The sequence below is a fragment of the Zootoca vivipara genome, chromosome 14, assembly GCF_965207765.1.
Source record: "Zootoca vivipara chromosome 14, rZooViv2.hap1.1, whole genome shotgun sequence".
NCBI classification, from domain to species: Eukaryota; Metazoa; Chordata; class Lepidosauria; order Squamata; family Lacertidae; genus Zootoca; species Zootoca vivipara.
In genome coordinates, this window is record NC_142597.1 from 29683443 (window position 1) to 29696353 (window position 12911).

The 12911-nt window shown below is 46.1% G+C and overlaps 1 protein-coding gene across 1 annotated transcript; it reads right to left on the reverse strand.

The window, feature by feature from the left end:
* Positions 1–1078: 1078 nt before the first annotated feature.
* LOC148683547 (uncharacterized) lies at positions 1079–11713 on the reverse strand. Its single transcript, XM_088658107.1, has 3 exons — positions 11413–11713; positions 3296–3404; positions 1079–2483 (listed from the first exon to the last, which is right to left on the reverse strand). The coding sequence occupies exons 1-3, from the start codon at positions 11584–11586 to the stop codon at positions 2203–2205; spliced, it is 564 nt and encodes a 187-aa protein (XP_088514233.1). The 5' UTR covers positions 11587–11713; the 3' UTR covers positions 1079–2202.
* Between the last annotated feature and the right edge of the window lie 1198 nt (positions 11714–12911).

Consider the following 12911-nt stretch of genomic DNA (forward strand, 5'->3'; position numbering starts at 1 on the left):
GGCGAATTTCTCACCTTTAAGGCTGTGAAGAAGAAAGCCATGAGAGACTGTGGAAGGGGGTGGTGGTTTGCTTGGTTCTGTCAATCAAATCAGAGGAACAAAGCAGTCATTTCTAGTATATGTGTTGCAATCCTGACAGCAGAAAGAGAAATAATTTTCCAAAAATCACCATGTTATGTGGTACTAAAAGTTCTGCTAAACTACATGAATTTTTTGTAGCTTCCCTCTCAGATCATCTTTCAGGTCCAATGCCCAGTTCAAATTCCCACCCATATAAAGGGTCCCTGTTAAAAGCCTCATAAAAGATCGAATACAGGTTTTAAAAACACCTATTAGTCCTTATTTGGGTTATACTGTAGATCAATCCCAATGAATTTCCCCCATGTATCCTCTTTAAATGATACATGAGGGGACACACAAATATTCCCCTGCTTTAGAGGTGCCTCGAGAAATATTTATAAGTGTTAATAGCTCAAGCCTCTTTTTAAAACTGAGTTTCCTGCAGCACTATAAAGTCTGGGGATTCTTGTTTTGGAGTATTCCAGACTCTCCATCTCTTCCTTGGCTTACCCAATCCATTGACATTCCAGGAGCATGATGCTCAAGAGGAATTGTTAGGTATTCTCTATTTCATATCTTATGTCCTTTAAAAAAAAGATTCCTGATTCAAGTCACTTGGTATATTTTGCCTGTTCCGTTTCCCCTCTCCTCCTCTGTTCCCAAGCACAACATAACACCCAACTGCTGACTGATTCCCTGCACAGAGCATCCTGCAATAGGAGCCTCCAAGGTAGGGAATGTATAAGGGGAATGAGATAAACACCATCTCAATCTGCTCACCAGTACTTTCTACTGGAAAACTAAATTTCAGCAGAATAGCAGAAAGCCCCTGTTTTCTACCTCACTTCATAAGGAAAGGATAATCAGGGCATATAGGACTCATTGTAACTCCCAAAACATAACAAAGAAGTAAGGTGTCTATTTAGCACCCATGTGATAGAAACATGCAGCCCTCATTTCCCAAGGGAGTTCTGTAACTGAGTAATCTAAGCCATCGTTTTATTTCATTTCTTTATTTCATAGCCTTTATGCAGTGCCTGATTGCACAAAACCCCAAAGCAGTTTACACAAACCAGACAGTATGGACTGTCCCTAGTCAATTGAGTTATTATGGGATATCAGGTCAGCCTCAATTGCCCTCCCATGACCCAAGGGGGTCAGGGGCTGGACATGGGAAGTGTTCCTTCCAGAAGACACCTGGGTGGGGAAAGTGTTGCTTACTTTGGGGGAGGAAGGAGCTTCCACAGAAAGGCCTCCTTCGGGCTCCCCTTCACCCCCTAGGAAGCAGCCTCTTTCTCTTGGGTCATTTTTCAGCTGCAAAGGGGGGGATCTCCCTTGCCAGAATAAATCTGCCATGTTGCAGAATCAGAGCTCTGCAAAGCACTCCTGTTTCTTTCATCTTCATCCTGGTTGAAAACCCTCTCCTTATATGAAAAAGGGGGAAAGTTGGGTCCTTGAGGAGAGATCCTGCATCAGTAGAGCCTGTGATGCTCACCGGACAGGTGCTTGTGGAGGACCGGGTTGTGTACTGTGTGTATATATATAGAGACAGGCTTCCCCCCCCTCCTCCTCTAGGAGTTTCAGAAATGGCATCGTGAACAGTGTGCAACCAATGAAGCCTATTAAAAAGAGGAAGTGTGGTGTATTGGTTAGTGTTGGACTAGGACCTGGTTGAGACCAGGGTTCAAATCCTTCCAGTCAGCCATGAAGCTCAGTGAGTGACCTTAGGCCAGCCACTCACTTTCAGCCTCACCTACCACACAGGGTTGTTGTGAGGATAAAATGGGGGGGATGGGGGGGAGTAGAGCCATGTAGGCCAGCTTGAGTTGCTCAGTGGAAAGGTAGGATAGAATTGTGAAAACGGAATGAAGCTGAAATGTCGCAAGCAGCTTGGCTGAAGCTGCCTCTCTGGAGCCAAAAGTGGGCTTGCCCCCGCTTCGTTTCCCAAAATATTCCGTTGCAAACACTGCAAGGCTTGAACTGTCTGGCAAGTCTCTTTTGCAATGCCTGAGAGTCCTTGAAATGCTACTTTCAGGATGGGGTGGGTGCTTGTGTGTTCTGAAAGTCACCTGCTTCTTCTTCTTCTTCTTTGGAATAATTTGCCAGGAAGCCCCCCCCCCACCGTGCAGCTCAAGCTGTTCCTCAGATCTCTGTCCTGAATTCAGGCTCCAGGAGCTTGGCCCAGGTGGGGCTGTAGGGGTGCACCATAAAAGTGGGCCTCTCCTGCCTGTCCACCATCTGCCTCCGTTCAACGGCCCAAGCCACCAGGCCACCACAGACGTTGTAGATCTTGGGCGAGGCCATGCAGGTCTTCCCAGCCTTCCTGGAGAAAAAGCTGCCCAGGAGCTGAGCTGCCCAGGACGACCGATAACCCACTGTGCAGTAGCAAATGATGGGCTTGCTGGGACCTTCCTCCTCCCGCCCTGGAAGAGACAGAGATACGAGAGAGAGAGAGAAAAGTGATTAGAGTAAAAGTCTGCGTAATTGGACTGGAGAAAACTCACATAATCCTGACTCCCTTCTGAGCTGATTGATGGGTGTGCTGCTCACAAGCAGAACTTAACAGCTCTTATCAGGATGACTGAGTTATTACAACCTGGTTAATGAGAGGTCACAAGAAACTAGCTTTGTAGGAAAAACACAGGGAAACAGCACTGCTGGTTAAAAGCCTTCAAACGTTCCATATGTACTTCCTTCACGCTTTAAACTTTTCACCTTTTTGCCCACCTTCAGGCTGACTCTCCTTTTTTTTAACATTTTAAGGGAGAATTGGCTTTCTGCCTTGTAGACCCCAGACCCATTCATTCTGTGTCCATAGAGAGAAAGGGCTGGCTTCGTCTTGTTATGAAAAGAGAATAGCAAAACATCAGGACAGTTATAAATAACAAAATATCTGCATAAACAAGAAGGCTGGAAGGAAGCATACAATTGTCATTGATCTTGAAAACTCCTGTTCCAAAACGTTATACATTTTTAATTTCATTTTTTAAAAATTTTTATTGAGAGTATTTCAATTGAACAAAATAAAGTATAAAAAAGCGAAGAGAGAACAGAAGAAAAGAAGTATATTATATCTTACATCATTTATTTAGACACATTAGTGCCTTCATGATTTGTGGGGGAAAGTTAACCAGGTTCTCCCACCTGATGGATGAGATGGTCCCACCACACACACCCTGCCAGAGTCCTCCTTTGCATATCATAAGGATCTCACCACATGAGGAGTTGGCTATACCTGGCGCAAACCGTGTCTTGAAAAACTCCAGCAAGGCATCTGCTTCAGGAGGAACCAAAATGGCGCCCGGCAAGTGGCTGACGTCAAACTCAGCTGAAGTCCGAGTGTCCTGAGGCAACAAGAAGAAAAGAGCAAAGTGACTAGTAGGTGACAACCATGTTTGGTGTTTAATGTTTGGCTGAAATTGGCTTCCTAGTCCTGCCGGCTGGAGCTGCCCAAGCCTTCTGAGGAACAGTTGAGGGAGTTGGGTGTGTTTAGCCTGGAGGAGACCGAATGCTGATTTGATAGCCATCTTCAAATTCCCAAAGAGCTGTCACATGGAAGATGGAGCAGGCTTGTTTTCTGCTGCTCTGGAGGCAGGGGACCCAAACCAATGGATTCAAATGACAAGAAAGGAGATTCCGACTCAATATTAGAAAGAACTTTGCGATAGTAAAAGCCAGGGCTTTCCCCCCCTATATATATAAAAAATGTTTAGGGGTACTCTCATTTTCCTACTCATATTGAAATACTGCCCCTCGATGAGGCCAAACTTAACTTCACAAAATGTTTAGGGGTATGCGTACCCCTACGTCCCCCCAGAAAAAAGCACTGGTAAGAGCCATTCAACAGTGGAACGGATGACCTTGAAAGGTGGTGGACTCTCTTTCTTTGGAGGGTTTTAAGCAGAGGTTGGATGGCCATCTGTCAGGAATTTTTGAGCTGTGATTCCAGCATTGCAAGGGGTTGGACTAGATGCCCCTTGGGAGTCCCTTCCAACTCTACAAGTCTATGATTCTATGATTCAGAGGCATTCATACAATGGAGCTTTTGTGAGCTTCACAGCATCACCTGCTGCTCCCTTCCCTTCCCCCAACCCTCAGTACAACTGGTGGCCAGATCAGCCAAACCTCTAATCAAGGCTCTGCTGTTCCACACAGGAATCCCTATGATCTTAATGCTGCTCCTGCTGCCTAATGACAGAGAAAGAGTCAAGAAATTGCAGCTTGTGTCCTCGGCTGGTTATAAATAAGCATCTTCTATGCACACCCTCTTTCCATGGCCTGCTTGCAAGTGAAACTCTGCAAATTTTGCCTGACATTTACAGGAGAGAGTTTCTGAAGGTTTCTGGGTGAATTCTGTGTTAAGTAATTCTTGGACCCGGAAGTGGGCCAAAGCAAAAGGCTGCTTTCTAGCAGGGCAGAACCAGGAGCAAAAGTATTCTGGGTTAGTTATAATCTGGAATAAAGACTGACCTGCTTCCATTTGCACCAGGGTTACCTGAGTCAGAATTCCCATTCCTTGGTAAACCTTCTCAGAGGTAAGCCCCACTTTGCTTGATAGGGTTACTCTTTTCAAAAGGGTTCTCCCACTTCCATACGACAGACACATTCTACTGTTCTGGCAAGCAAGTGAAAGCAATTCCGTTTTCACTTTAATGTGCTTCTCTCATACCAGAAGCCTACCGATTTATTCTCAGACAGATGGGGGGGGTGGATGATGCTTACACTCCCCACGCAATAAAACCAATAGAGATCCAGTGCGGTATCGGACTAGGCCTGGGAGACCAGAGTTCGAATCCCCACTCAGCCATGAAGCTTGCTGGCTGACCAGTCACTCTCTCAGCCTAACCTACCTCACATGGTTGATATGCAGATTAAATGAGGAGGGAGAGAACCCAGTGCTGCTTGAGGAGAAAAGGTGGGGAAGAAATGCAGTAAAGTGAATGAATGAATGAATCCCAAGCAATATACAGTACTTGTGTTTACAAAAGATTGACACAGTGACTCCTCAACAGCTCCTGAAAAATACTTCATGGAACAAGAGCAGAGGTCCCCTTAAAGTTTGGAAGCAGGTTCTGGTATTGGAAAGTGGGTAAAAGGAAATAGATTATACAGCATTCACAGAGTGAATGAAGCAGTAAACCGGACTGTTGTGACTGAATGTATATGACCAGAGTTGAAAGTGAGAGCTGTTCTACAGTGTGCAACAGACTCCCTTGGAAGGTAAAAGGTAAAGGTAAAGGTACCCCTGACCATTAGGTCCAGTCGTGGACGACTATGGGGTTGCGGCACTCATCTCGCTTTACTGGCCAAGGGAGCTGGCGTTTGTCCACAGACAGCTTCCAGGTCATGTGTCCAGCATGACTAAAGTGAACCAGAGCAGTGCACGGAAACGCCTTTTACCTTCCCGCCAGAGTGGTACCTATTTATCTACTTGCACCTGATGTGCTTTCAAACTGCTAGGTGGGCAGGAGCTGGGACCAAACAACGGGAGCTCACCCCGTCACGGGGATTCGAACCGCCGACCTTCTGATCGGCAAGCCCTAGGCTCAGTGATTTAGACCACAGCGCCACCCGCGTCCAGCCCTTGGAAGGTATTGGACTCTTATTCATTGGAGGTTTTAAAAGAGAGGTTGGATGGCCATGTGGCAGGGATTCTGTAGCTGTGACTCCTGCATGCAGGGCTGGACTAGATGACTCCTAGGGGTCCCTCCCAACTCTACAATTCTCTGAGTCTCTGTGAGCTGAAGGGATATGGCCAATGTTTGTGGATCACCCCCATACGGTTCACGATGATGAAATCCAAAGAAGGGGTCCTCTGGAGAGCTCCCAAGGGAGCAGCTGTCCAAGTTGGGCAAATGAGTGACGAGTCAGGAAAGCTGCTGCAAAGAGATGTAAACTGAGTAAAAAAGGAAGAACGATTAATCTAGATTTGACTAATCCAGAAAGAGATATTGGGGTGTGATGGATATAATTTATTGACAGCATGAATGCAGGGAGGGTGGAACAGCTGTGGAACAGGTTCAGTAGAGGGAAACCCAAATATTTAAGGGGATAGAGCGATGCTCCTATGAGGAAAGGTAGCAGCGTTTGGGACGTTTTTGCCTAGAGAAAAGCAAGTAAGTGGCGACATGATAGAAGTATATAAAATGACGTATGGCATGGTGAAAGTGGATAGAGAAAAGTCTTCTTTCATCTCTAATAACAGTATAACTTGAGGACATCCTATGAAGTGGAATGTTGAGGGATTCAGCAGGGCAGTTCATTTTAACCTGTGGAACTCCCTCCCTCAGGAGGCAGTGATGGCCACCAACCTGGATGGCTCTAAAGGAGGATTAGACAAATTCATGGAGAAGAGGGCTATTGATGGCTACTAGGCACAAATTTGCAAAATGAGCCACAAAGTCAGTCCTGTCTCGTGCCTGAAAGTACCCTCAGGGTATTTATTTTGGAGACTGGCACCAACAACGTCCATAGGAACCAGACTGACACAACCGCACACACTTCTATTGCCAGGGGTTGGAAAAGAGCCAGTTGTACAAAACCGACTTGCAAATCGAGCAGCATTTATTTCAAGCAGTGGAGGCTTAAAATATCTGTGGTGCGGTTGTGTCAGTATGACCTGAAGGAGAGCAAAGAGACACTTCTGTTGGCTGGGCCCAGCTGGGAGACTGGCTGGCTGCAAGGGCTGATTCTAAAGAGAGATGCTGGCCTCTCTGGCAACCTAAGCCCTGGAATTGTACCTGGCCTGAGTCAAACAGAGAAGGGGACCTCCTTGGACTCATTTCTGGGCTCCCCAATGCTGCTCTCCGTTCTGGCACACAATGGGTGTCTCTCTCTCTCTGGAGCCAAGCCCAGTCCTAAGGTAGAAGGCAAGGCAGCAGTAGGTCAACCCCAGGGATCACATAGGTCAAAAGGACATTTTTGGGCCCCATCAAGCTCTTTGGAACGCTGGGAAACTGTGGTAGGTTGATTGTGAGAATGTGTTCGGTTCCAAAGATTGGCTTTTTCCTCTCTCTTTTTAAAAAATGCATAACCCCAGTGTTGGACCCCCAACAGGCAGGCTAACCACATGCTTAGGGCTCCAGCAAAGCATGAGCACCAAAAACAAATGAATTTGACATTTGATATTAAAAACAAACGAACTATACAAGTAGTCTATCACGGGAAAAATCAGAACATTCCCTGTTCTCTATTTATTACTTACCCACCCACCCCTAAACTAGAGGGGAGAGACTGTTGGACTCATCCAGGAGCAGTTCCCTTGCCTCTCACATCCCCTCAACCTGGGACCCCTTATAAGGCAAAAATTCTGCTTCATTATTCTTGTCTTCTTTTCACATTTTGGTAGGGAATGTTCTTGGCCTTCATTCCGATTTGCTTGTGGGGAGGTTACATGTGACAATGCGCATCTGTCCTGCATTCATCCTGGTTCCATTGTGGGCTCTTTATATGCCTTTCTTGTTAATCATCAATTCATTCCATGCTTTTTATGGCATTTCCCTGTCACTTTGGGCACCCCCAAGACTGCCAGTATTTTGCGGGAGGGATCTGAGCATCTACCGGAAATTCAGGCAATCTGTTGCCATGGTGCAACAAATCCACTTTAAAAGGCAAACTCCCTGGCTGTTTGCAGTTTGGGAAGTGATGAGAAATGCGCTGGGAAAGTGTGGGGGTGGGTGGGTGAGCAAAATGTTTACTAGGGAGACATGTCAGTCTACAACCAAACTTCATTTAATTCCTCCAGATAAGCTTTGTGCAAGCAGATACAGCTCAGTCAACACGATGACAGAACCAGGTTTCGGAGACATCGACGGAATCTTTTGAGGAGTTTGAGATGGCGTTTATAAGTGGTCCATGTTTCACAAGCACATAGTAAGGTTGGTTTTACACATCACTTGGGAAGACAGGCGAACTAATATCAGTGTACTGGAGGAAGCAAAGATCACCAGTGTTGAAGCAATGATTCTTCAACATCAACTTCGTTGGACTGGTCATGTTGTGCGGATGCCTGATGATCGTCTTCCAAAGCAACTACTCTATTCCGAACTTAAAAATGGAAAGCGTAATGCTGGTGGTCAACAAAAGAGGTTTAAAGACTGTCTCAAGGCAAATCTTTAAAAATGTAGTATAAACACTGATAACTTGGAAACACTGGCCTGCGAGTGCTCCAGTTGGAGAGCAGCCTTTACCAAAGGTGTCATGGGCTTTGAAGACACTCGATCTCAAGACGCAAGGGAGAAACGTGCTAAGAGGAAGGCGTGCTTGGCAAATTCACACCGTGATCAACTCCCGTCCGGAATTCAACGTCCCCACTGTGGAAGGACGTGTGGATCCAGAATTGGCCTCCACAGTCACTTACGGACCCATTGTTAAAACCGTGTTTATGGAAGACAATCTTACTCGGATACGAGTGATCACAGAAGAAGAAGAAGAAGAGGAGGAGGAGGAGGAGCAGCAGCAGCAGCAGCAGCCAGGTTAATTTCCTGGAATGCTCCTGAATTCCTCCCCTTCAAAGTAAATGAACACAGTACACAGCAGCAGCAAAATGGAGCCAGGTGGAACAACGGGGTCAACAGTAAAATGTTACAGATTTCCAGGGCTTCCCCCATTTCTAGTGCAACAGCCAGACCTCCTGACCTAAAGTTCAGGCCCAGCTCCAAATGGTTTTTGTGCCTGAAGTGGAAAAGCACACAGTTGCTGGGAATCACAAGAGGGGGTCAGGGGGAGGACTGCTGCTGTTGAACTCAGGTTCTGCATGCTTGTGGGCTTTCCCATCTGGTTGGCCACTGTGAGAACAGGATGCTGGACTAGGTGGCCCCACTTTTGGCCTGAACCAGATACAAATCTCTTCTAATGTTCTTAGCAGCCAATGTCACACTCACACCTGTCAAGGAGCATTGTACCGAAAGTTGGCTACATCATTTTGACCAGAAAGTTCCACAATCACCTTGACCTGGGAGTAAAAACACAATAATTATAAATTAAAAAGTAACAGTGTAGCTGCCCTTTCAAGACAACACCCTAAATTAGCTGCCTCATTCAATTTAATAACGGTCAGATACTGAACAGCTCAGTTCGTTAGAGTATGGTGCTGATAATGTACTGTATAGGACAACTGCTTATTCCTGCATTGCAAAGGGTTGGGCTGGATAATCCTTCCAACTCTACAATTATATGGTTCTATTATTTTCTTGCATATTCAGCTAAGCTAGTTTTAGAGAACAGATGCAACTTTTTGGTCCATCTTTGTCCTGCATATTTTATCCTTTAAGAAAACAAAAATTGGCCTGGCTTGGGTGGCCTGGAATAGAAAAGGCTGCCATTTATTTTGGCCCAGTTGAGGGCCAAAGCATCACTGTCCCCTGAAGTCCCACGTGGGAAAGTGAGTTTGTGGGTTTGTCTGGTGAGCTGCCCCCACCTCCGTTTAGCCCGGAGGAAGAGGCTGTGTTTATTGGGGAGGGATGACATTCTTTGCTTTGTGAAGATGATAGCTTCTCAACTGCTAAAACCACTTTGTGTAAAGAGATACCCTTTCCCACCACGTTAACAAAAGCTAAGAATAAGTCAGCAGGAGTACCCTTTCTAAAACTAATTTCTTAAACACTTTCTTGGAATGGGGAAGATTACAGGATGCCGCTTAAAACAGTTACACGATATCTCCTCGTGCAAAAATAGCAAAACCCTTTCTAAAAAGAGCACATTGCAGCTGTTGTATAAATGGCGGTTTTTTAAAAATAACATGCCCAAGGAATGTCCAGTGAAATTCTGCTTGTTTGACTCTGTGGGTTACACCACAGAGGTTGTTTTAGCCTCCTGATGCAGGGGGGAGAATCTGGGTCAGTAGGCAACTCAGATTTTGGCTATCAATAGAGGCCCTTTCTGTGGCACTTTCTCACCTTGAAATGCAGTGAGAAGCAGCCAGGGGTGTATTGACCCTTTTGTGGAGCAGAGGGCTTTGCAACCAAGCCTCATTCAAACAGACCCACAGAGGAGGAAGCGAGCCTGGCAATATCTCCTGGGCTCATGAATGAAGACCCACAATAGGAAACGTGACTGGGATGAAAATGAAACCCTTTAATAGGGTCCGGAGGCTCTGCGATCTGAAGCATTTGTATATCTGAAGTGAGCCAAAGAAGGAAAGGGTTGCTGGGAATGCTCTCAGACCCTCCAAGGGTCCCTATTTTCCAGGGATGTCCCTGATTTAGAGACGCCGTCCCGGTTCCTGATTTGATCCTGGAATGTCCCACTTTTCCTTAGATGTCCCTATTTTCACTGGAGAAATGTTGGAGGGCATAGTGCTATCTGACCCCGGAGCCGTCTGAAGGCAATCCTGTATAATGTTTAATGCTTTATTATGCTGGTGTATAGGTATATTGGAAGCTGCCCAGAGTGGAATGGGACGTTCCTATTTTCATGAGAGAACATGTTGGCGGGTATGTGCTCTTGGGGGGGGGCTGCCACAGGGATCCCCAAGGCTGTCCCCATCCCACTTCAAACACCCAGGAAATGGACCTATGAGGCCCTGTGCCTTGAAAAGCATTCCTTTGGGAAGAAGCTGGGTGCTGCTGCTCCTGCAATCCCAGGCCTGCTTTGGGACTCAGTCAGCCGTCCTCCTGGTTAAACAGGCACAGGACTGGGCTGCATCCATATCTAAATCTGTGGTCCAGATTTTGTAGAAACCTCCCTCTCATTAGATGAGGAACCACTGATGAGAAATACACTTTTTTGGGTTGAGGGGTGTTTCCCAGTCAGCTGTGAATCCACCTGGTGGTGCTATCACCAACCCACATTTAGCCAAAATATCAAGTGCTTTACTGAATACAAGATAAATTGCACCCACAGCAACCCTTCCTCCAACAACAGTCCACTAGGACAGGAAATCAAAAGGTGGTATTTGTTAAGATTTATCCTTGTCAGAACCACACCTCCTACTCATCACTGCAATGTTATCTAGATGCTGCCAAGCTGACCCCTTTCATATCTTTCCTAGTCTTTAAGCTAGACTGACAGGTCATGTTTCCCAAATTCTCCCATTGCGAAAAATTACAAAATTTTGATCTCTCTAACCTTCTCTTAATCATCAGAGATTCTGAGAGTACATCAGTCCCTTTATGGATACAGTTGGCCCTGAAGTCTTCAATTCATTTTAGCTGACCACCTGTTCCTGGCAACTCCTGACCACTCCGCCTCCGACTGGACGCAGAACATAGGCACCTTGGCTAGTCGCCATCAATAGCCCTCTTTTCCATGAATTTGCCTAATTATCTTTTTAAAGCCATTTAGGTTGGTGGCCTCCTGCAGAAGGGAGTTCCGCAGTTTAACTGTTCCTGTTAGCAAGAAGTTGCTACTTACAAGAATGATCAGCTCCTCTGGTTTATCCTCCATCCACTGCTGAAGGGTCTCTGTGGTGACCAACTCCACATCTGGGAACAGCCCCTTTACCCATTTTATCACCAGGGACCTCTTTTCTGATAGGTCCCTGATGCCTGCAGCCTCAATCTCTTTTAATAGTTGGTCTGCCATCATCGGGACCTGGAGCTCTGAAGGAAACGTGGAAACTGGGAGCCAGCAGGAGACTTTTGACTGGGTGGCTCCAGAATAGTTAAGAGATCACGTGGAATTTAAGGGACCAGCCTTGGCAAATAAAGCAACACAAGCTTTTCACAACATTGGGGGCATTTTGTGGGGGAATTCAAAAGGTGACCCAAACAAGTCTGAATTTTTTTTTATAGCAAATATGCCAGTAAAATATGATAGTTTGAGGTGTCTGAACCTTGTTCCCTACTTCTGTGCCCTCAAATTCAGACTTCCCCCCTCCCCCTTGGCAGACACAGCCTGAAACTTAGGTGAGGCAAAACATTAAATGCAATGGGGGGAGGCACCAATGATAAAACTTTAACTTTGCTTTCCGGTATCAAAATCCCTGTGCCCTTTGAACACTTCAAAACCAGAGACGGGAGCCAGGAGGCGGGGAAAGCAGGATCCAAATCACGAGGTAGAATGAATAAAACTTCTGCACAGGAAAGTGAGATCTGAGCACAAGAACTTCTCCAAGTGTGGAGGCAGAGCATAGCTACTGACAGCCTTTATCCATGAATTTTTTTAATCCTATTTTGAAGTCATCTAGGTTGATAGCCAACACTGCCTCCTGTGGGAGCGAGTTCCACAGTTTAACTTTGAGCTGCATGACATACAGTACTCTCCAACATTCCTCAGCAGAATTACTTTCTTTTACCTCTCCTGAATCTTCCAAAGCCCAGCTTCATTGGATGTCCACTTTGCTATCATCCGTCCATTAACTCACCCTTCCTCCAAGCAGCTCAGGATAATCCACATGGTCCTCTTCACCATTTTATCCTCACAACCACCTTGTGAGGATGGCAAGGTGGAGAGAGGGTGTGTGACCGAATGTCACCCAGGGAGCTTCATGACTGAGTGGTGATTTGAAGCTGGGCTTCCCAAACTCCTGACATAAAACTCTTCCTACAGGGATACAGTTGCAGTGTGGACAGCATTGCAATGGGGACCACCTGTTTATGGAGCACACATCCTGATTTGTTTGCATTGTGGCATCTGCTTGGCCCCTGTGAGAAATGAATGATGGACTAGATGGGCTATTGGTCTAATCCAGCAGGCTAGTTCTTATGACCCGGAATTAGGATTCCTGCTTGAGAGCTCTACAGAGCCTTGCAAATAGATGCATTTCAGTTACTGGCAGCTGTGTGGAGCAGGCTTGTGGCGCTGGACCCAACCCTGACTTTAGCAGAGAGTTACATAAGCCTTCCTGACTACTGAATCACAGATTTATGATCTCCATTCTTTATATTTGAACTGGGTTGGGCTTTCAAAGA